The 25,651-nt window shown below is 40.8% G+C and overlaps 1 protein-coding gene across 3 annotated transcripts in view; it reads left to right on the top strand.

Moving 5' to 3' along the window:
- Positions 1-2,066: 2,066 nt before the first annotated feature.
- Hdac8 (histone deacetylase 8) overlaps positions 2,067-25,651 on the top strand; it is a 210,126-nt gene continuing 186,541 nt past the window's right edge. For 2 of the 3 annotated variants that reach the window (XM_051178936.1, XM_051178937.1), the window contains exons 1-4: positions 2,243-2,502; positions 2,998-3,050; positions 7,237-7,367; positions 8,084-8,225. In XM_051178936.1, coding sequence (XP_051034893.1) covers positions 2,278-2,502; positions 2,998-3,050; positions 7,237-7,367; positions 8,084-8,225 — 551 coding nt within the window. In that variant the 5' untranslated portion in view covers positions 2,243-2,277. The other variant, XM_051178938.1, reaches the window with a different exon arrangement.

Genomic DNA, 25,651 nt, shown 5'->3' on the forward strand with positions numbered 1-25,651 from the left:
TGCTCTCAAGGAGATCTGCCTGTGTCTGCCTTCCTAGCATGGAGTGTCAGACTTTTATGTGGATGCTGAGGATCTGAACTCAGGTCATCATGATTGTACAGTAAACCCCTTACTGACTGAGCCATCTCCCAGCCCCAATTTACTTTTTAATTTTTTAAAAAGAAATTCCATCTGATGCTGCATTGAATGGGTTACAGGGCAGTAAGAATGGGAGGACAGGTCTAAGAAGACTCCTCAGTTGGTAAAATGCTTCTCATGCTTGTATTCAACCCTCAGAACCCACATTTTAAAGAATACAGCATGGTGACAAATACAGTTCCAATGCTGGGGATGTGGATGTGGACCCTTGGGGGCTTGCTACCCAACCAGCATAGACTACTCAGCAAGTTCCAGGCCACTGAGACTATGTCTCAAAAAGAAAAGAAAAGACACAACACACAGTCTACTCATTCCAGATAGAGAGCCAACAACAAACCAAACCACTGGAGGAGGAGGAGCAGCAGCTGCTCCTAACTGCGGATCCAGTTCTCCAGCCCCAGTCCTTTGTATTTTTATGTAAGCTGCTCCTTCCAGTCAGCATACCCCCTCATCCTCACCAAGCACACTATTGAATATCCTCTAGGATATTCTCAAATGCTACTAAGAATCCTACTTTGAATACTCATTATTTAAGTACTTAATGCTTATTTTATTTGCCAAGTTAAGCACCTTATATTCATTATTTGGTTCTGTACTGATAGGTTTCTATTACAATAATTGACAAATGAAGCATAACTGGTCCTATTCTAATTGGAGAACACATGCACACACTATAATATTTCAAGAATATTAAGTATTAAGGAGCTAATAAAGGGAATATTGACCGCATGTGTAGCACAAAGTCAACCTGGGAGAATCAAATTCATAGAGTAAAAGTAATATTTCGATTTTTGCTATAGGTAGACCTGATTTTGGATTATTTTTCTACTTCAGTGTGTGACTGAGAATGATTTTTCTCTTCAAAGTACATCTGTAAAGTGGGAATATTATAGCTTCCTTCACGGAACTGTTGAAAGGATTCATTAAGGTAATAACCAAAGTGCCTATTACAAAACAAAAGAAATGTTTAAAGCAGGCTAGAATTTTAAAGAAGTTACATATGTGGACTTGTTTCAGAGACTTCAGTAGGTCAGTTCAGGATGGTGAGAGTGTTGGGAGTGTGGGAACAGACCAGCTAGGTTCAGATCATGCAGGTATCCAGAAACCTAAAACATTCAGTGTTAATAATAACACTAAACCAGGCGTTGGTGGCACACGCCTTTAATCCCAGCACTCAGGAGGCACAGGCAGGCAGATCTCTGTGAGTTTGAGGCCAGCCTGGTCTACAGAGCTTGTTCCAGGACAGCCTCCAAAGCCACAGAGAGACCCTGTCTCAAAAAACCAAAATATTAATAACACTAACATCCTGCACACCAAATCTAAAACATTCTCCCTAACCATTGCTTATCTGCAGGAGCAAATGAAAGGAAATATGGTAGGGAGAGGAGGGAGCTGCATTTTCCAACTACTGGGGAGACATCTCACACTTACCATCACCTGAAAGCTCCAGGAGGAGCTGACTTTTTTTTTTTTTTTTTGGTTAGATTTTACCCTGCGATGTCTGCAATCTCAGCCTGTTTCAGGAAGGTGATTGCAGATTTGTCTGAGTGGATTTTTGGTGAGATTGTTAGCTCTTAACGGACAGTGATGAAAAGTAGTGAACTGAACTGAAGTTGCAGCACGAAATTTGCTGTGTAAGTTTTCCAAACCATTTGGTCCATTAATCTGTAGCCCCTCAAAGCCCATTCTTAGTATAGTCAGCTGATGTAACTGGGTGGTGGTGGGTACTACGTGTACCTCTATTTTAAACATTTAAATGGTGATATTTGCATATTGATAACTTGAAGAGTTGAGGCTCCCTTTTAACGCCAAAACTTGAAATCGTGGCTTTTAGTGTTTAGCTGTGACTTTTACACTACTTCACGCCCTTAAAACTACATCTCCCAGCATGCTCAGGAGCTTGTCTGACCTCATTTTAAATAGCCCCGTAGGGCAACAAGGCTGGTTAGTTTTGGCCGTGCTGCTTGTGCCATGAAAAAACCGATCTCAATTGGCAGCCATTTGGGCTTTTATATCTGTCAAGCCCCCTTTTTAAACTGTGATCATTAAATGAAGGGATCTGGTCTGGGAGGGCCCATCCATTCCCTCAAATGAAAAAGGGACTAGGCAAACTGTCTCCAGCGATCTAAATGAGAGGGAATGTTGACCAGGGAACACCGCTGGGGCCGATCAGAGGAGCAGGAACCTGAGCCCACGCTGAGTCCGAAAACTGTCGGATCGAGACTTTGGCTCGGGGACGGTTGGAAGTGGGAGATGGAGATGGCAGAGGAGCCCGCCAATAGTGGGCATTCGCTACCCCCGGTTTATATTTATAGTCCCGAGTATGTCAGCATTTGCGATTCTCTCACCAAGGTCCCCAAACGGGTAAGAGAGATCTGGATGAAAGACCATCTTTTGGGGGGATGGGGGTTGGAGGGTGTGAAAAGGAGTACATTAGGAAGCCGGGGAAACTGGGCTTAGAGATACCTTTAGCAAAAATTTAACTAGCAGTTTGAGACGCACCAAGCTGAAGTAGAAGGAAGTGGTTCGTTACCTTTGGGGGGAGCGCAGTGGGGCATCCAACGCTGGTTGTGGGTGGGGGAGGGAAGGAATGGTGAAGTGGTGAGTAGAGTTGCTAATAGGAGGGGTTCATTGAAGTCCTCAACCACAAGCCGTTGAGAGAGAGTTGTAAGTAAGGCTGGGTAGCTTCCGTCTTGGCGATTTTGATACTGTTTTGTCTTAAGGTTATCCCAACTGTTAAAGTGAAAAAGGAAGAAGAGATATAGTTAATTCTTCATGTTGGATGTTGTTAATGGGATTTCAGTAAATTGAACCTTGAAGAGACTATTTTGCCTTTTTTCTTTTATGCTGATATTTCAGGCCAGTATGGTCCACTCTCTGATCGAAGCATATGCCCTGCATAAACAAATGAGGTAAGTATGTTGACCTCTTTGAACATAGTCACCCATGAAGCCAGGTATATTCATAGCCTTAAGGGACTGACCAGGGAGTGTTCATTATATGTCTGTAACTCAGGAAAAGCTCTTGAAAACGTGAGAACACTTGGGAAAGGCACACAAGCAGCCAAGATACATTAGAAGGGATTTTGTTGCTAGATAAGCACTTGTCAGATGCTGAGATCTCTCGGATGGGTAGGAGTTAAGCAGGGAAGTGTTCATTTTTTGTTTTATATTTGGTTTGTGTTTTGTTTTATTTGTTTTCGAAAACGGGATTTGATGATGTGGGTTCAACTTGAGACTTTTAGATATGCTACCCCACCATCACCAACAAACTTTAACCCAAGCAATCTGTTGAGACCAAACCAGAACTTAAGACCTAAAAAACAAACAAACCAAAATTAAGCTTTCTGTTGGTTGCCAAATCTGTATTGAATGCCATAAATGCAACTATTTGGACAAGGCACATGACAAATCAGGTTTTTTTTTTTTTATGACTAACCAACTGGGTGAGTGGCTATATCATCTAATGCTTCATCTCCCTCCTAGAAAATAATGTCATAGGTTTTCGGATTTTATCCTTAGTATTAACTCATTTTTAGTGTGTACATTCATTTTTTGTTTGTTTGTTTTTCAAGACAGGGTTTCTTTATGTAACAGCCCTAGCTGTCCTGGAACTTACTCTGTAATCCAGGCTGGCCTCACACTCACAGAGATCCTCCTGCCTCTGCCTCCCAAGTGCCAGAATTAAAGGTGTTCACTGCCACCGCCCTAGAGTGTGTACATTATTTAGGAGTGTTTTGTTGTTGTTTTGAGACAAGTTCTCTGCTGTAGCACTGCCTGCCTAGGAACTGTTAGGTTGACCAGGCTGTCCTTGAACTTACTAAGATCCACTCAGCCCTATCACACCTGGCTAGCAATGTTGTTCTACCATTGCCAACTCATGTTTGTCAAGATAACTACTCACCTTTCCTTAAAGGACTTTAACACTGTTCTGAGCCAGGTGGTGCAGAAACATCACAATTTCAAAGCCAGGCTTTGTTCACTTAGCCAGATTCTGTTTCAAAAATAAAAATTTTAAAGGGGTTTAGGATGTTGTTCAGTGTGTAGAACACTTGTCTACATACATGAGGCCTTGATTCCCACACACAAAATTAACATTTAGAAATATTTTTATTGCAGACAAGATGTTAAAGCAAGACTTGTTAGATTGCTGATAAGGAGAGGCTGTCAGTATTCTTTAGTTTTAGGATTCACGGAAATAAATGGGGAGGTGCTGTAAGAGGGAACATTTAGAGAGGCTGGGGAACATAGGATTGAGATTGTGAAAAAAAATGAGACTGGGTCTCTACATAGTTCAGGCTGTCCTGGAACGCACTCTGTAAGCCAGACTGGCCTCAAACTCAGAGATCTACCTGCTTCTGCCTGCTGGGCTTCTTGATATTTTTATTGTAAACATTTTATTTCAATGCATTTATTTATTTTGATGAGGTGTTGGGTCGGTGAGGGAGTGGTCAAACAAGTGCACATGTTGAGATCAGAAAACAACTTATCAGGAGTTGGTTCTCTCCTTCCACCATGTGGGTTCTGGGATTGAATTCAGGTCATCAAATGTGATACCAAGTCCTTCACCTGCAGAGCCATCTTTCTGGCCCTGAGATTTTTGTTTTAATGGACAACTTTTTCCATCTCTCATGGTACTTGAAGAAAAAGCAAGAATCTTTGATTTTGACTGTATATTTGACTTTTGAAGTTGAACCACAGGATTTTAAACACCTTGGTTTTACTAGTTGTCTAAATATTCTACCTGTATTTATTCACAATAGCCTCACAGCTCTATTTCCATTTGGAAAATACACATGGCTACCTCTCTGTGGCTAGACTAGTGCTCCTTCAGTTTGAGTGGGCATTCATCTTGTTAAGATTGATACTAAGCTGAACAGTGGTGGCACACACCTTTAGTTCCAGCACTTTGGAAGGCAGAGGCAGGTGGATCTCTGTGAGTTCGAGGTCAGCCTGGTCTGCAAAGTGAGTTCCAGGACAGCTAGGGCTATTACACAGAGAAACTCTTGTCAAAAAAACAAACAAACAAAAACAAAAACAGTATGTGTGTGTATTCTTGTTAGAATACAATTTGTTCATTAGGCCTAGAGTAAGAAAGATGTGACCTCTGCTTTCCTAAGAAAGAAACTCCATGCTGCTAGTGTTTTGACTGCCCGTTCAGTGGCAAGAGCTAGAGAACATAACTGCAACAGAATCTAGAAGAGAAAATGGGAACTCAGCAAGTTCGAGGCCAAAAATTTCATGTAACTTGCTTCCTTTATTTTCTCATTCACTCCATTTCTCACTCACTGTAAGGAGCAGATTGGGAGGTTCTAGCCATTTGCTCCTTCTATCCTTCCCCTGGGAGACAGAAGGAAGAGACCACATAATAGAAACTTTATGATTGAGGATACTGGAGAGATGCTGAAGCAGAAAGTAAGAACACTTGCTATGCAAGCACTAGGACCCAAGTTCAAACCCTCAGAATCCACAGAAAAAGCTGGGTTGTGTCACACATACATGTAACCCCAGTGTTTTAGCGGGGTAGCAAGAGTCAGAAAAATTGCTGGGGCTCACTGATCACCCATCTAACTCCAGGTTCAGATTCAGTGAGAGATTTTTTCTCAAGTGAATAGGGGTGAGAGTTATAGAGCTAGGTATAAGACATCCTTTTCTGGCCTCTGTGCATATACAGGCTTGCAAAACTACATGCACATTTGCCCATACAACACTCCCCGCCCCAAATAAATACTTTTTACATTTGACTTCTCTTTTTTTTTTTTTTTTTTTTTTTTTTTTAGACAGGGTTGTATAGAGCCCAGTTTGGTGTGGAACTTGTTGTGTGGGCTAGGCTAGCCTCACACTTACGATCTTCCTGTCTTTATATGCTGTGCTTAAAAACATTTGCTTCCATAGCTAATGTGGTACCTTTGTATGACCTTTTTCTGCAGTGTTGGGGATCAATCACAAGCCTTCCACTAGTTAGGCAGATGTTGTATAACTGCCCTCCATTCCCAGTCCAGTTTCCCTCGTTTTTATTCTAATATTGATGATAATTGTCCAAGAAGTTTTGTATATGTTGTCATTTTCTGTACACATAAGTCCACTAAGTTGACCCATTTTACAAATGAGAAAGCTGAGTTATAGAAGAGGCGACTCACCTGAAGTTAACAGAACCAGGAAGTACTGAGTTAGGAAAGGAATCCAGTTCTCTGGCAGGTGTGTCTGATAACCCAGGTGCCTGTTAAAACAAAGACACACAAGGATGGGGAACAAGACTCAGCACCAAAACTAGCACAAGTGACTACACATCTATCTGAAAGGGTTACCTAGTCCAAGTAGAAACCAATTCAAATGTAAATAGCCTTGCTATTTTGTCATGAGATGTAACTCACAGAGTGAAGTTTATATTTCAGTCTTTTAAATACACAGTTTTATGATTACTTATTTTATGTGTATGAGTGCTTTGCTGGCATGTATGTGTGCATGAGTGCTGGCACCTACGGAGGGCAGATATGGGTGTCAGATCTGGAAATGGAGTTGTAACTGGTTGTAAGTTACCACATAGGGGCTTGGAACTAAACCCCAGTCCTCTGCAAAAGCAGCAACTTCTCTTAACCCCTGAGCCATCTCTCCAGCTTCAGAGTTCTTTTTAATGTTTTAAAAATTATAGATATTTGTTTAGGAAGATATGTGTGCCACAGAGCATACATGGAGGTCAGAGGGCAACTTGCCAGGGCAATTGGTTCTCCCCTCCACAGGGGCTTAATTCAGGTTGACAGGCTTAATGGCAGGTGCCTTTACCTACTGTGCCATCCTGCGGGTCCTGGGTTAATGAGTTCTATGTGGCTAAACCTTGTTCTGTGACCTTGTTATGTGATCATCTATTTGAGTTAAATATAATTTTTCAGTTATGTTCTCCTACCTAAAAACTCAAAGGGAAAACTGTCTTCTTGCCTCTTATTGTGGGGTCAATGTCATAGATGGAGGAAGTGAAGACTGAACAGTACAGTGGAGGGAACCAGAAGCTGGGAGTTGTCTTTTCTGTTCAGAGTGTTGGCTGCTCTTTTCAGCACTATGGGTCTGACTCACTTCTCTATGTTCACCCTGTTATTATTAGGATAGTGAAGCCCAAAGTGGCCTCCATGGAGGAGATGGCCACATTCCACACTGATGCCTACCTACAACATCTCCAGAAGGTCAGCCAAGAAGGTGATGAGGACCATCCAGATTCCATAGAATATGGACTAGGTAAGGTTCTCTCAGGCAACAATGGAAGATCAATAGACCCCCCACCTGTCCATTGGTACTTAATTTGTCTCTGTATGTTTATGTATGTTATAAGTATGTATGCCTGTATGTGGTGGTGTGCATGTGTCTGCTGATACACACGTAGAACCAAAGGTCAACACTGGGTGTCTTCTTTTTTGTTTGTTTGTCTTTTGAGACAGGGCTTCTCTGTGCAGCCCTGGCTGTCCTGGAACTCAGTCTGTACCCCAGGATGGACTCCAACCCAAAGAGATCCTCCTGCCTCTACCTCTGCCTCCTGAGTGCTGGGATTAAAGCTGTGCACCACCATCTTTGTAGGTGACTGCAGTATAGTGTGATGTCAAAGTTTAGGCTAGGCACCGCTGTTCTAGAGGAACTACATGAGTTAATAGAAAGACACTAGATTGGCAATCAAAAGACCTGTTCCAAGACCTGGCTGTCTGTGACTACTGGCCAAATACATCAACTCTCAGGCCTCAGTTGACTGCTGGTGGGATATGAGAAGTTCATCTTGTAGGCTTTATCTTTTTCTAGCTCTAATGTTTTAACAGCCTTCCTTGCCTAACAATGGAGATGTATCTGTCTCCATTGGAGCTGATTTTAGTCTGGAAGCTTCTTAGACCCTGCTGTTGTCACAGCTTAACCTAGTCTCCCTTCCCCAGATGATCTTTAACAGACTTTCCTGGTTCTGCCCCCAGGTTATGACTGCCCAGCCACGGAAGGGATATTTGACTATGCAGCAGCTGTAGGAGGAGCTACAATCACAGCTGCCCAGTGTCTGATTGACGGGAAGTGTAAAATAGCAATTAACTGGTCTGGAGGGTGGCATCACGCAAAGAAGTAAGGAAATGGTCTTTCTGCTTTCTAATTATTTCCTTGGTCAATCTCTCAGTTAGTTAAAAGTGTACACTTGTTATACTGACCCTTCAGGGAAGCATGTATGTGTCTAGCATTTTTATATGGTGTTCTGAAAACATGCGATTAAGATAGATGACCTAATATAGTGGAAAGCACACAATTGAAAGTTAAGAAAGGAAGGAAGGAAGGAAGGAAGGAAGGAAGGAAGGAAGGAAGGAAGGAAGGAAGGCAGGCAGGCAGGCAGGCATCTGGGCTGTATGTCTTGTTTTCCTGCAAACTTGGCTAGAACTCCCTAGGCTCCAGTTTCTTCATCAGTGAAGGGACAGGGAAATGGATGTAATTAGCCAACCTACACATACCTTGGAAGTTCTCTGTCTCTGGGACTTGACTCTAGAAACAGGAACAGAATTGGAGTAGTTAGAAGATAATATAAATTATGATACTAAGGGAATATTGTAGTATATAATATGAGTAGATTGGCAGTAGAGAGAATTTAATCATGGAAGTCTTGGGAGAGGTGCATTTCAGAGCTAATACTTGACAGAAGAAATGGGTTTTTTGAATAAGTAGATAATTGATGAGAATCCACATAGAACAAAATGCTTCAAAATAATGAAGGAGTCTTATACTACCATGTTCAAGGAAAGTACTCTTCTTAGGTGCTGCTTGCTTAGAGGAAAAAAAATAAAAGGCCTTTTTGAATTTTGTGTTTTGTGTGAAACTTCCTACTCTGACAAGAACTACAAGGCCTTGTCCCACATCTGGCATCACGTTTGCTGCGTTAGTAGTACTTTATACTTGCTAGGGAGGGGGGATTTCACAACTGAACTTACCAGTATGCCGTCTGGGTGAAGGAAAGCAGCCATCTTAGTAACTGCCAGTGTATCATTCACAAATCAGCAGCCAACCAAGACCTTGATCTTCAGTAAAAAGGGACCAGTATTTGATTCTTTCAGATTGAAAGACACCGCAATTTTAGTGTGTGCAAATTTACATAATAGTATGGTGTTCTTTTCCAAACAGATTTCTTGCCAAAGAAGTTCTTGTAAAACTGAAGAACTACCATTTACTACCTAGACAGTAGAAAACAGATGTTTAAGTAATGATTTCATACGGTCTTAGACAAAGAGATTTGGTAGCTTTTTTTTTTTTTTTTTTTTTTTTTTTTTTTTTAGTTCAAAATTGAAACAAGATCTTTTCTTGTTAAAGCTGAAGAATCTCAGAAAGGAGCAAGATTCTCTGCACCCAGGACATCTCTGTACTTTAGGCTTAGGGGGTAAAGCCCTGTGTTTTCACCAAGAATGTTTGCTGCGGCAAGTGTGCTGGCATTTCCCATGTTTCTGTTTGCTACAGGAGGCCTGCCTGCTAGGGCTTGGGTCAGTTTACACCTTGCCACTTCTTACCACTGTATTTCTGCCAAAGGCTGTGCATTCTAATGGAGTCAGCCGTGGCTGGCTGGCTACATATAGGTGTGAAGATACTCACATGTCATTGGCTGTTTAAGGTACCTTTCAGCTGATCCTGTCTGTACAGTTTCTGGGCTTTGACACCCTAGAATCCCTCTGAAGTGGGGCTCCTAGACACTACCTATTATTGTTACTGGAAGTTTGGGGGAGCCTAACCTGGGTTATCACGTGTTACTGGGCAAATTAATTAATTTAATTCTTTAATTAAAGAATTTAAGAAGAGACTCAGGCTAGGCATAGTGGCACATGCTTTTAATCCCAGTGCTCAGGAGACATAGGTGGGCAGACCTTGTAGTTATACTCCTGCTAGGGCTGTGTAGTGAGGAGTCTATCTTTTAAAAAAGGTAGACTCAGCAGGAAACTCAATGACAATGGCAATTTTATTGGTCTTTAAAAAGAAAACCCTTAGGGCAAGCCAATCTCCAGTAGCTGCCAGGGAGCATGAAAAAAAAAAGGGAGAGAGAAAAATCATGCCTTTTGTAAGCCACATGGCAGAAATGAGGGGTTGGGAGTCAGGAGTAGGAATAACTTCAGAGAAAAAAAAATGAGAAAGCTGGGAGTAAAAACAGGAAAAGTTACTCTTTTCTAAGTGATTTGGAAAAGCAAGCAGACTTAACTATACCCAAGGGGGTGGGAGGGTAGGGTTTCTGAAAGGAAAAGAAAAAGTACCTCCTCTCATTAAGGGTGTAAATTGTTTCTCCCATTTATTTAGCATGCCTTTAGGTGGGCTTTTGGCTTTGCTTAATTAACTCTTTTGTTCTGGTAGTCTGGACTGTTAAATCTCCAGCCAGAGCCTGGGGATACAATTTAGATCCTGGTTTCTTATCTCCACCACATACCCTAACCCTGACATCATTTAACAGATAGGCTGAAATTGGGGACTGGGTAGACCCTGTTTCCATCATGAAAACTCAGAGGCCCAGTTGTAGCTGTCTACCAGAAGCTCCTGAGTGTCTGGACTGGAGTTCTGCTCACATGCACGTGTAGGCAAGAGCCCTCATTTGAGATGAGATAAGAAACCAGAGCTCCCCTCTAGCATTTGGACATTCCATTCCTGGAACTGCCGCTTTGGGGGTCCCTACCCTAAGCTGCCTGTCAGGATTCCATGTCCTTTTCTCTTTATTACAATCACACTATCTGTTTAAACCTTCCAGATACACACACAGATTCATCTATCCCATTTATTCCTTAAATCAAGCACTGATTAAACACTGTATGGCAAGCACTTCTTTTTTTTTTTTTTAAATCCCCAGTAACTGAAGAAAGAGAAAGACATCTTTGATTCGAAATTATTCAGTTGCTAACAGGGTTCTGTTGGAACTGGCTTCTTAAAAACTTTGGTAGTGTTGAAAGTGGGAAATACGTTGACCCAGTAACAATATTCTTAGAATTCTATTTTGAAGAAATAAGCTGATCCTGTCATCAAAAAATTAATATCTTGGGGATGATACAGTAAATCACTACATTTGAAAGCTAAATAAGAGTGATTTTAGAAAAATCCCACAAAAGAGTAATGCAAAAGGACTAGTGCTACTAAATATTAGGTGTACAGAGCTTGAATACTGAAAACTCTGCCAAAAGATAGTATAGCCATCAAAGAGACCAATTCTGTCTACGTTTAATGGATTGTAAAAGGTGCATTGGGAAAGTCCACACTAGCGGCCTGGTTAGGCTGAACTGCGACTAAACTTCTCTGTCCTATTTTTCATTTTCTCTCATTGCCAACATAGGCAAGCTGGCCAAGTCCAGTGAGTCAGTTGGTACACAAGACCCAGGCCTTTTACCAACAGGTTAAAGCACATAGCAACAGTATCTTGGAGGAAGAGAGGGACTCCAAGGCATTTTTATTACTTGCCATGCATTTTCTCCCTTTAGCCCCTGTCATGTCTCCACCGTCCTCTCAGAAACTCCTTATTCAGTAGCTCAGAATGCAACGTAATCTTCAGTCATCTGGGCTGCTTCAGTCTCATTAAGAATAAGGTTCTGATGTATATATGAAAATGAATAAAATTATTTTTCTCTGGTTAATCAATTTTTATGCTAACTCATACCTCATCCAAGAACCTAGAAGGGGTAGGGGAGGGACGTTATTCCTTTCCCACCCCAGACAGCTGAAGAAACTATCATTGGAGCTGATGTCTCACATCAGTGCCTTAAAATATCAACAGTTACAGCTTTCTGTGTGAAGGACACTTTTACTGATAGTATCCTGGGAGTTTAGTAGCATTTCTTTGATACTTGTTTCTCTTCCATACTTTGCTGTAGGTCAAGTGCCACCTGCTGGCAGTCAACTGTTATGGTCTCTCTCTCTCTCTTTTTTTTTTCCTTTTCTTTTTTTTTTTTTTAAATATTCCCTTCTCTGTATATCACTGGCTGTCCTGGCACTCTGTAGACCAGACATGTTGGCCTCTTGAATTTGGAGATCCACCTGCCTCTACCTCTCAAGTGCTGGGCTTAAAGGTATGCATGCCCCCCCCCAACCTGGCAAAATATATCTTATGTTCATTTTATATTTTCTGGCCTCAAGCTCTCTTTGTAGCCAAGAATGACCGTGAACTACTGATCCTCATGCCTCTTCCTCAGTGCAGGTGTCACAGGGATGTACCAGCATGTCTGGTTTCTGCAATGCAGAGGATCAAACCCAGAGCTTCATGCATGCTATATAAACACTCTACCAACTGAACTCTAAAAACTTCAGTGCTGGGAATTGAACCTAGGACCTCATGCATGCTAAGCAAGTGGTTCCATTCCTGACCTGGCATTTCTTCTTTATATGCCCTAAAGCCTGTATGTACATTTAAGGTGATCAGTCTTGTCTGGACACACCGTTTAGTATTTTATGCATTTGTTTGATGATGTACTTTACTTTTATTTCAAAGAGGCATTTCTACTGGAATCTCCTTACTAGTTAGTACATCTATCTATACTGATATTTTCCTTTACTACTTTCAAATTATAGTCTGTAAAGTATGCCTCCATAATTTTTTAAAAGGTCATTTTTAAGGGTTATTCTTCACTCTTTCTTCCCATTTCCTCACAGTCAGATATGGACATAATTTCTCCGTGATTTGGAGGAGAAAGAAGCTTTAAGAACTTTGAGATTGTGGTCTATTTTGAATAAAGCCTGGACATGGTAGTAATGTAAAGCTAAGACGCAGTATGGAGGTCACAGAAGGAAAACTGAGGATGGAAAGGAAGCCTGGACAGAGAGCTCAGCAGGTAAAGAGCTTGCTGTGCAAGCATGAGAACAGTTCAGATCCACAGTACTCCAGGAAAAGTTGGGCAGCTGTGGTGGCGTCTGGTAATCCCAGTGCTAAAGAGGCAGAGATGCTGGATTGGATTCCCAGAGTAAGCTGGGTAGTTTAGACTGGCCAGAATCAATGAGCCCTGGGTTTGAGAGACCCTGCCTCGATAAATGAAAGTAGAGAGTAATCAGAGCTGTGCAGAATGTGGCTGTTTCCACTTTGTCCTTGTGCTCATGATCAATGCTTAATCATATGTGGAAGAATGAAGAATGTTAAGACAAAATATTCAATTATTACTTAAGACTCCATATGTAGGACAGGAGTTTTAATGAGGATCAATGCCTACTGATAAATGTACTTGTATTACTGGTATGACTCAAAACAGTTCTTTGTTTTTGACATGGGATCCCACCGTATAGCAAAAGCTGCTCTAAAACTTATGATTCCCCTGCCTCAGCCTCCTGAGAGCCAAGATTACAAGTGAATACACCATGACTGGAGCAATAATTTCTTGATCTAATTTGCAGTGGAGAGTGTGATTTAAAAAAATAATACATGGTAAGAATAGAAAGGGCTGTTCGTTGAATCATGTTGTGACATCTTGTAATATTTATAGTCTCATCTCCTGTGATAAACTAAAAGGTTGCATTTGGATTGAAGAGTTAAATGTAAAAGAAGCAAGTTATAAAACTGTGATGGAGATCAAGCTTATCTAGGGCTAGGTTTCTGCGTTTAGGGAATGATAGGAAATATTCCCAAGGGAAAAGATCAAATCTGACAGAAAAAAATAAAACCAATATAACAAAAAGTTTTTAAGTCACTTTAAGAATAAAAGATAAACACAAACTGACAATGTCCATGTGACATAAATATGACAAAGTGTGGTGACTTTATATTATTTAAGGCACACGTGGTATAAAAAGAAATATGGTAAAAACATGAACAGACAATTAATACAAGAGTTTGAGTGCAATTAGAAGATGTGAGAAAATGTTTTTTACTAATCAAAAAATGCAAATTAAAACAAATTGATGCTGGGGATATAGGTCAGTGACAGAGCATGCAAGCACAATTCCATGTCTCCTGTCCCCAGTACTACAGACAAACAGACCTGATGTAGAAAGCCTTTTTAAGCCTGTATTTAAAAGAATGTAAAAAATTGAACATATAGCAGTATGGGAATAAAGGAATGGTGAATTTACTCCATGAAATATTATGTATGCTATGAGTTTTTACTTTGTTTCTATGTATGTATTCTTCTCTAGAGACTGGATTACATCCATCATAATACTGTACCACTGAGCTATATATATCCTAAGCCCTTCTGCTATTATCTTTAATGGTGATTATGAAAATTGTAGGGCATTTCAAAAATAATTATATATATGTATATATACAATATATATATTTTTAAAAGGCAGGATTTAAAATTGTATATATATTTTAATTACCTTATTCCACACATGAGGAAAACAGTGGGAATGAGTTCACTGATCATCTTACAGCAGCATAGTTACTCCTGAGTTTGGTTGGTTTTGAGACATCATCTCACTTTGTGGCCCTGGCTGGCATCAGGCTCACTGTGAAGATAGCTTCAACCTGACCATGATCCTCCTGCTTCTGCTTTTCAAGCACCATAATGACAAGCATGCACAGGCATGCCTAGCTCATGATGTGTGTGTGTGTGTGTGTGTGTGTGTGTTTCTCTAGTTCAAGAAACTTTTGTAGTGAGATGATAACCACAGTTATAGCTGAAATTTACCAAAATAAAAAGAGGCAAAAATACTTAACCAGGAGTTAAACTCTTTATTCTAATTAGTTTAACACTGATATGCTCTTAAATAGATAAAAAGTCATAATCACACAACAAATGGTAAAAAAAAAAAAAAAAAAAAAAAAAACACTTAGCACCACATAGAGAAACTAAAATATGTATGTTTCCTTCCCGCCAAATTTGAGATGACTCTTGATAATCTATTTTAAGGAAATTAACTAATCCAAATATGGTAACTGTGTTGTTGGTGATGATACTTTCTCAATTATTTATACCACTCCCCAAAGTCAATGGGAAGGATATCTAAACATTCAACAATAGCAAAATGGTGTTAGGTAGCATCTTCTCTCTCTGGGATGTTATATAACCATGAAAAATGGTGATTAGGGCTGGATGTGGTGGGGCATGACTTTAATCCCAGTACAGAGTAGGTGGAGCTCTGTGAGTTTGAGGCTAGCCTAGTCTACACAGTGAGTTCCAGGACAGCCAGGAGTACAAATGAGACCCTTTGTGAGAAAAGAAAATAAGCCCTTTGTCAGAAAAGAAAATAAATGGTTAGTAGATGACTGCATAACTAGGAAAAGAATGCCCTTCATATAATGTTGGTTTTATTTTTAAAAGGCAGGTAGTTATAACATACATTCACTTAGATTAGATTTGTGGAAAAATTTTGTACACCTGAAAAAAAACTTAAAATATAACAAAAAGCTAACTTTGTAAATATGATATGGATATATATTTTATATGCATGAGATAAATTTTAAAAGCAATATACAAATTTTTCAGCTACTTTAAAATTTGTGTTAATATACACTTACTCCCATGTGGTTTTCAGTTTCCCCTGTTATCTCTGATGTACCGTCGTTTCTTATGAATGAGAGGCAGCACTAATGTGGTGCGTGTGTGTGCTTGTAACCCTGTACAAGGTGGTAGAGAACGAGAAAAGAGTCAGAGTTTCTCAGTTGGTAGGGATGGAAATTGCCAAGCAAAATAGCAGCAGAAAAGTATGGTGCATCTGTAGAGCCATAAGTACTGAAGTGGTCAGGGTATGAAGACAAGACACCATCACAAAGTTTTTGTGATTCATATTAAAGAGTAGGGCATTTTTCCAGGTTTTGGTGAGGTTTCATTGAATGTTGGTAGTACTTTAATATGCTGAAGATATGATTGCAATCATTCACTTAGCAAACAGTAAGTTCTTGCTATATGTCATATTCTAAGGAAGCAAGCATATAGGAGGTTCTTATTCTTCAAGGGTAGTAAGATTATACAAATGGTCATTTAGTGAATCAATTTTAAAGGGGCACTAAAATATGACATGGCAGTACATACTTGTAATGCCAGAAAGTTTGAGACCAGCCTGAGCTACATAGTGAGACGGTAGCTTTAAAAAGGGGGAGGTGTGTCTGGAAAGATGGCTCAACACTTAAGAGTACTTGCTGTTTTTGCAGAGGACCCAACTTCAGTTCCTAACATCTACATGGTGGCTCAAAACTGTCCGTAATTCCAGTTATAGGGGATATGATGACTTCTTCTGACCTTCACTGGCACCAGGCACATGCATATATACACATGCAGGAAAAAACACACACATACATAAAATAAAAACAAATCTTTTTAGAGTACATACTGAAGCTTAGGATGGTAGGATGAATAATGAGAAACCATTATTATTTTGTCTTGTTTCATAAAATTAATTGAGTGTGGAGTAAAACTATGCACTAGTTCCCCCAACAAACAAACAAACATGTCAAGGATTGGTGTTCTTTGCTTAAAGTCTATTTTTTAAAACAAAATTGAATGGCATTTCAAGGCAATCTGTTGACTCCTGTGAGATTCTTACAGCATGGGTATTAAGAGCTGACTTTGGCCAGTGTATTCAAGAATTTCCCATTTTCTGTAAGCTTCTCCTTAATCAACTTAGTATTCACAACAGCCTGTTCTGTTGTGAGTTTACTACAACATTTACGACTCATGATCCTTATTCCTTTTCTTTTTCAATTGTGAAGTAGCTTACCATACTGGTGTTTTCAATTTTATGTGCTCACTTCCTGATAGCCTGCATTTTACACACAATTTATAGCTTTACTTGGTGATAAATTAGTATTGAATTGCTAGGTGTTGCACTTGATGACCCAGGAGAGTCAAAATGAACAGATGGAAGGGCTGGGTTTTACTGTGTAACTAAGAGTGTTGCTTAAGTCAAGACTGATAGTAAGTGGTCAGTTCTCTAGTATGCACACACATAGCTTTTGCATCCCTAGGAAATCCTGAAGCCTTTCTACTGCTGGGGCTAAGATAATAGCTGCTCAGAAATGAGAACTCCCTGTTCTAGCACTAGCAAAAGACTAGTGCAGTATTTTTAATACTGATGGCAGTAACTCATTAATAGAGTATTATAACTTAGCAGACTGCAACAGTGATATATATTATCATATCTATAATACATGTGTGAGATCTACATATGAGAATTGCAAGAAACCTGTTGTGGGTGGAAGTCTGGTGTACTTGTGAATACTAAGTCATAATGCAACAGTCATGCCACTATAACATGGAATGATTGTGAACTCTGAAGTAAGACCTGGATGTAAATCCAGGCTCTACCTCTTAGTAGGTGTGTGGAACCTTGGGGTTATTTCAGGAAGCATGTGCACAGAAGCATAGAGATGGAAAAGTCGTGGGGACTGCCGAGTCTGTCATTAGGCCTGGAAGCATTGGCTCCTGTAGACAGGTGACCAGAGAAAGGGACACTGGGAGGGTCTTTATATGTCAAACTAAACAGCTTGGACTTTGTCAAGCTTGCTCCATTTTTCAGTGGTTCCTAATTTGTCTTTGTCCTTGAACCCCTCAGAACATCTAATAAAAGCTGTTTCTTTGTCCGTAGAAAATATACACAACACAAAATTGTCCTTATAGTTTAGAAAGTTTCCTAAAACCTGTTCTGAATGCCAGGCTAAGAATCCTCACTTCAGACACTGAAGAGTCATTGAAAGGAATTTAGGCAAGAGTTACATTCTGTCAGACTTGTATCTTAGAAATACTACTCTAACTGTAGTTGGCAGATAAATTCAGGGGAGAGATGCTGTGAGTCAGGAAATCTGTTAGGGCTTGCTTTAATAATCTACCTAAGAGTAGATGAAAGCAATAGCGATAAGTATAGAAGAGGAATTCAGTCAAGAGCCATCTGGTAGTAGAACAGATAGGAATGTGACCAGTTAGACGTAAATGACATAGGAGAGGTGGGTGGCATGGACTTTGGTGTGTAGATGACTCATCTGTTGAGGTACATGAGAATTAATGTGCTTCTATCTTATTGATAGTATCTGTCAGATTGCTGGTAATAGGACACAGCCCTGGGCTTTCCTTATCTTTAGTATGCATACAGAGTATCTTGGGAGCTTGTTAAAATTGTCTGGTTCAAGAGGTCTGGGACTGAACCTAGGAATCTACATTGACAGAAACTCCCAGTGATGCTGCCCACTACCAGTCTGTAGACCATACTAATAACAGCAAGAGACTGGAGCTAAAGGGAAATGTCTTCAGTGAAATGATAGTCTCAGACTTAATAGCATCATAGGTGGTTATTAAAAGTAAGGAAACAGACCAAGTCTCCTGGAAAGAATGCATTGAATTGCAGGAGATAAAACATATTGAGCCTTGTGGAATGGCAGTTATTAAAGGGAATGTGGAAACTGAGGTACACACACACACACACACACACACACACACACACACACACAGAGAGAGAGAGAGAGAGAGAGAGAGAGAGAAAGAGAGAGAGAGAGAGAGAGAGAGAGTGTGTAGAGGGGTAAAAGACTATGGTGGGATTTTGAGAAGGAATGGTAAACTGGGCATGGCAGCACACACCTTTAATCCCAGCATTTGGGGTGGATCTCTGTGAATTTGAGGCCATCTTAGTCCACAGAGGGAGTTTCAGGATTGGGGGGGGGGGGAAATGAGAATATTTGACCCTGTTTTGCATACATTCAATGCATGGTTGGGTGATGGTGTCTCAGAGGAGCAAAAATTCATTACTGAAGAAGGTGAAATAACTTCAATGTTATAGTAATTTATAGTCCCCCAAAGGGACTCAATACATAAACAGTTGTACAGTGTATCTATGATATTAAAATTTCATGGCAGGAGGAGGTGATTAAGAAAAGCTATCTTAAAGGGCTGCTTGAGTCAGGGCCAGGAACAATATGAGAAAATGGTGGAGAAGCAGTACTGTAGAGAAGTAAATATCTGTGAGGTTAGATGAAGCTTCAGAGAGTGAAAAGGGCTAGGCCAGGCACCCAGAGAGGGAGGGGAAGGTATGTCAGAAAGCCACAACAGCATTAACAGAGGCAGAGCAGCATAAAATAAGATGTGAAAGTCAATATAAAATAAAATTTTAAGCAACCAGCACTTAAAAAGCAGGGAGGACCCAGGAACCACTTATAGGTCCATATTTCTGTGGGGGAGGGGCTGTGGCATAAAATGGGCAATGACAGATGAAGTAGAAATATAGGAAAGTGGTCATAAAGGACTTCATGTGATCAGAATCACACAATTGAACAGTATCAATTTTGCCATGGAGAGTCACCCCTGGTGACCCAAACCAGTAATCTCAGCTGTTTGGGAGGCTGGGGCAGGAAGTCTGCAAGTTCTAGACCTACCTGGGCTGTCATCACAAATGAGTTTGGCAGGACTGTGGGGGAGAGGCCTGCCAGGCTCCCTGCTTCTGTGTGAAATGACTCGCTTTTCTATTTTATTTGCTCATGAACCTCTTTGAGTCATTGGATTCTTTTGAAGTCAGTCCACTAGGAAGTCTCTTCATCCCATCCAGGTTTTCTAAAAATGGAACTCAACCTACCCTTGTAAACAATGCTAGTGGGTTATTAGAACCTGCCACAGGACAGTGGCTCAACTTCCTAGATTTGTCTAGATAACATTGGGATGGTCCCTTTAGCTAGTCCTCATCCCTTCACCTCTTTGGTGTGTCTTTCTCTGTTTGGTTCTAAATTTCAGCTCACAATGTCTTGGCTCACCTTGCTCTGACAATGCACTTAATATAAGACCCACATCTTCAACTCAACTACATTTTTCTTTGGCCCTCAATTCTGTCTTCTTCCTCTCACTGCTTGAAATTGCAGCCTTCCACCTGGCCACATAGAGCATCATTGTCCAGCTGATTTGCGCTGATGTTATTTCCACATGCTCCACCTGGAGGCAGTGAATGAAAAGAGATAGAAGGCTCAGCCGTGTGTGGCGTGGCAAGCTATACAGGGGTGTGCAGAGTGGGACTTCTAGCTCATACTTACTATCTAGTTAAGTTCAAACTGCAAGAGTTGGAATCCCAGTAGCCCCATCTTTTTTTTTTTTTTTTTTTACGCATCAGATGGAATGACTCAATGTGACTGTACTACTACAGTTCCAGTTCCCAGAAGAGCTCTGTACGTAGCAGAACTTGTTACCACAGCAGCCAAACATCCTCCTCCACTCACCTGTCCTCAGCTCTAGTCTTACCAACATGTAGATAACTGCATGAGAAAGAGACCTGGATCCCAAAGCAACCATGTAATCTCATCACCAAGGCAGACACCCCATGTCATCTGTGGATGGCTTGTCCTTGTCCCTTGCCACTCAGTTCTTTCCCATGCTGGCACCTGCAGAACTAGCACATTACCAGGGAAATCAATGGGCAGCCTGGACTGTTGTGTTGATATATGTCCAACTGATAAAGGACCAGTTTCTCTATAACAAAACTGTTACCTGGCCACAGAACAATAACCAACTGAGACATGCTTTGTCTCTGTGGCATCTCCCCTATCCTCCAGTGGATGAGGTATGTTCCTGTAGTCCCTATAGAACTGGGACAGACACTATATCATAGTGAATCCAAGGTCCATCAATCCTGAACTCAGCACCTAAGAATGCTCAGCTATCCTGAGCTTCACTAATTCTTAGATCATCAATTACTACTTCTCTGGGCCTCCATGTCCTCATAAATTGCAGGTAGTGATAATACCCACTTCATAGTTATAAAGATTAAATATGATCATCACATTAAAGAACATATCAAAAATCATGTCATATAATAAGTGTTTGATAAAAGTCTTTTATCCCAAAGTCCATTCATGGGATAAACACTGGTTCTACTGCCAGAGGCCCCACAACTGCCCCAACATCCTAATAAACACTCATGTTGAGGGGGCCTGGTTGGGCCCTATGCTGGTTCCCCAGCTGTCAGATTGGGGTCCATGAGCTTGGAGGGATACTCTTTCAGCTTAGATACTCGGGAAGGGCCTAGACCCTGCCCCAAATGATGTGGCAGACTTTGATGAAGGCCTCACCCTCCCTGTGGAGTTTATGGGGGTGGAATGGGGGGTTTTGGGGAGCATGGGAGGGAGAGGGAACTGGGATAGATATGTAAAATAAGACCATTTCTAATTTAGATAAAAAAGAAAAAAGAAAACAAAAAAATTTCTAGCATATGGGTCTATTGCTACTTTTAGGTTATCCAGTATCAGAGAACCTTGGGTAACTGTTATTATCTTTTTACTTTTCTCTAATAAAATACTTAAAATATATTTTTTAAAAAGTCTTTTATCATACTCATACTGTATTCTACTCAGGCATCTCAGATAACCTCTCTGACAAAATCTGTGGTCCAGTAGCTCCAACTGCTTGTGCAACTGAAATCAAGCTTGCTACACTTGCATTTTCCCTTTGTGTTTATACCACTTCTGGCTGAAATTAGAATATTATACTACCTGCATCAGAGTTTTATTTCAGGGTTTGGCTACCAGCAACTCTACCCTCCTATTCCATGCCTACTATTACAAAGAATCTCCTTCTTTCTCTTTTTCCTTACTTCTCTCTCTCTCTCTCTCTCTCTCTCTCTCTCTCTCTTCTCTCTCTCTCTCTCTTTATCTCTCTCTCTCTTGTTTTTTTTTGTTTGTTTTGTTTTGTTTTTGGTTTTTTTGAGACAGGGTTTCTCTGTGGCTTTGGAGCCTGTCCTGGAACTAGCTCTGTAGACCAGGCTGGTCTCAAACTCACAAAAATCCACTTGCCGCTGCCTCCCAAGTGCTGGGATTAAAGGTGTGCGACACCAACACCTGGCAAGAATCTCCTTTTCAGCCAACCTCTCACTCTACGACATTACAACTTATACCTTTGAAGCAAATGAAGATATTACCTACCAGTATACTAAGAGGCATCCTATAACTGACAACAGTGATGATTTAGAAACCTTGGTATTCAAGATTTGCCAGCAAAGGAGCTCTCTGAGCTTCATATCAAGGCATTCTATAAAGCCAAAATTTGGCCATTATCTTGGAGCAGGTTCCATCAGATCCTCTATATCTTCACCTTGGCCTTGAACTGCTTTCCAAAAAGAAAAAGTGTGTGTGTGGGGGTCTTTCTGTTGCTATAATCCTCTCAGTGTAATTACTGTCCAGAAAATCCTTTCCATTGATCTGGAACCTTCTAATCAATTCATAAGTTTATAGCCTTCAATCTAGATCAAGAAAGGGAATGAATAGAAAATCCTTATATGGTACTCCTGCCCTCCCTCCAGCAAATGAGATGTTGAACCCCTCTAAGAGTAGGTGTAATTCCCTTGGCAGTATTTTTATAAATTCACTTAATGTGATGCTAGGCTCTTTAAGCTAGGTGCTAATGCAATGATTACAGTGGCACTTTTTCCAGGCGCAGTTCAAAGAAATGAACATAGTGCCTCTGAATTACATTTTTTGTGTATGTGCCAGAATTTTTGTGAGCTGAGTGTTAACCTTTGTAAAATGACGTTTTCTAAGTGAGTGAAAACATCAGCAGCTCCTCTGCATCTTTATCACCCTAATATCCATCTTCTTAAGATAAAATTATTTAGTTCTCAAGCGTGTGCATGTGCACGTGCACGCGCGCGCGCAGGCACACACACACACACACACACACACACACACACACACACATACACACACACACAGAGAGAGAGAGCACTTCTAGTAACTTAAGGTCTCCATTTACTTCTACTCAAGCTTTGGCTTGAGTTTGAATGATAATGGCCCCCATAGGCTCATATATTTGAATACTTAGCCCTCAGTTAGTAGAACTATTTAGGAAGGACTGAAAAGTGTGGTCTTGTTGGAAGAGATATGTGATTTGGGGACAGGCTTTGAGATTTCAAAAGCCCCATTCCTAGGTTTTTGTCTCATGCCTGTGTATCAGCTGTAAGCTCTCAGCTACTGCTCCAGTGCCATACCTGCTTACTGCCATCCTCTCTGACATGATAGCCATAGACTAACCCTCTAGAACTCTGTGCCCACATTAGTAAGTTGCCTTGGTAATGGTGGCTTACCATGGAAATTGAAAAGTAGCCAAGACAGCCTGTAATCTTGACTAATGCCATCAACTTGCAGGAATAGGGATAATGTCCTGTCCTAGAGGGACCAGGGTAATTTGATCTCTACCCTTGTACCAATTCTTTGGGAAACTGGTCCCAATCAAGGTCTATGGCTCCAGATAATAACCAGAGCTCTTAGTGATCAGGACCCTTGAATGAGGGAGGTGCTTCCTTAAAGGTAAAGAGGAAGCTTGTTATTAGGAGTTCAAATCATTACATTCTGGAGCAGTCAGAGTAGACTTGGAGACTATAAATTATCAGGAGGCAATGGAAATTTTTTCAGCCCAATGTTTTAACTATTCACCTCTAGCAACAGCATAGACAGCAGGCAGGTGTTATAGTACTCAAAGATTCAAGTCTATCATGGTACAACCAAAAAGGTGTATATTCCTAGATGCACTATGCCCAATGGTTCCTCTTCCAACAGGCCCACATGGTCTATTCACACTTTGCATATAATCTGATGAAGTATCAGCAAACTACTTGCACGTTAGTCCTAAAGTGAAGATTCCAAAATCAGAACTTCTAGGACTGTAGCATTAACATATTCATTTCAAACCAGTTTCTCTTCAGGTTCTTTTGTGGCTCAACCCACTTTGAGAACTCTGGGCCCAGAAGATCTTTTATCTGCCTAACACCTGGCCTCACCTCTTCCAGGCCTCTGACCCTTTCAGTTGAGATAAAGCAGACTGAGGTAGCCTCCGGGTCCTTGGAACATTGTTAGAATGAACCTCATTGAAGATTTTTTTTTTCTCCCCAATCTGTAAATTCTTTACTTTTTGCCCAGAACATACTAGGTGCTGATGCCTTCTTCACCTAAGAGGTCTTTCCCTTTGACCAGTGCCAGAGCACTGCTCTGCAGCTACAGCCACATGAGTTAGCAAGTATATTTGACGACTCACTCCAGTATACTCTCATGCCTGCTGCAAGCGTCAACAACCCAGAGTTTGTAAGTTCCTAGACAACTCGTGTGTGTAATTCCCAAGGACACATTCATTTGGTTTTCACCAACAAGGCATAAGCCTTAAAAATAGGGACTCTGAAGTCACACTGTCTAGGTTTAAAACCCAGCCCTGTGACCTTAGACAGTCTTTCCTCACATATAAACGGTGATGAGAATAGTACCTATGCCATGAAATGGCTGTATTATAAGGAATGATATGCATAGCATATAAAGAACAGAAGCACCTGATGCATGCTAAATACCACAAAGTGTGTGCTGTTAAGTTATACATGAATTTTCCTAGCTGGAGTTTTTAGCTGGGTGATGCCACTTAGATCACCTTTTGGCACAGATCCATTCCCCCAAGCTCAAGCTTGAAGGACTCTTGCCTAGAAATCTTTGAGATGAATTTTAGTTATCTACCCACTGCCCTCCTACATCAGAAAAACTCCTTTAACTTTGTACCCTTCCTCCTCCATGGTCATTCCTCTTCTCTCTCACTAGTCCATGGTGGTGTTCAGTTACTTCCAATAACTGAAATCTGAGAGAGAACAGTTCTTTTATTTTCTTATTCATTTGTTTGTTTATTTTAATAGAATATTGAGAGGATAGTTGTACCATTAAAGAGAGCCAGATTTCTAGTAGTTTCACAGTTGGCCTACTGCCTGATTCACTGGCAGAGTTGTTGACCAAGAAATAGTTTGGTGGCCCCCAGGGGACACTGTTCTGATAATCCTATTACAGCTATGCTCACCCCAATCAACTTTAGCACTCTCAAATGTGAAGTCTGGTATTCATTGTATTTAAGGCCCAAGTGCCAGGACTGGGAGGGAATTATACTCTTGCTTGGGCCCCGTCCCTTCCTCCACCCCTAGTTACTGACCCTGGAACAGTTGGACTACTCTGTCCATTCCTACTGATGAAGGCAAAAACATCACAGTGTTCTGCTCAGTGGCCAGCTCAGAGGTCATGAAAGCAGGAACAAGGATAGCAACAACAGATGTGTAAAAGAAAGAGCTGGAGATCAGTCTTCTAGGCATCACCAATGGATTCTGTAATGGCACATGCCTGTCATCACAGTATCTGCAGATAGAGGCAGGGAGAGCACTTGAAGTGTGATACCAGCCTGGGATATGTAGCAAATAAATAAATAACCCTTGGTGGTCATTGGCTGTTGAGGGTTAAAAGAAGGGGAATGTCAATAATATCCAGTTCTTTGTCTAAGTAGATGGGAAATGTTTTCAGCTCAAACTGGAAACAGTGATCAAAAAGCACATAGAAATAGTGGATAAAGCACTTGGAACCAAAACATGAAGACAAAGGTTCAGATCCTCATAATCCATGTAGATGCCAGGTGGTGGGCAGCCTGCCTGTAGTTCTAGAGCTCAGAAGGTAGAGATAGGATCCCCAGAGCAAGTTGGCTAGCCTGAATCAGTGAGCTCTTAGTTCAATTAAGAAACCACACCTCAATGAATACGGTGGAGAACAATGATGTCAACCTTGGATCTCCATACATGTTGTCTACACACATGCTTACACACATACATCCAAATAGAGGGGTATTGTAATGGTTGATGTTTTGACATTATATCAT

This window comes from Phodopus roborovskii, unplaced genomic scaffold (genome assembly GCF_943737965.1).
Source record: "Phodopus roborovskii unplaced genomic scaffold, PHOROB, whole genome shotgun sequence".
NCBI lineage: Eukaryota > Metazoa > Chordata > Mammalia > Rodentia > Cricetidae > Phodopus > Phodopus roborovskii.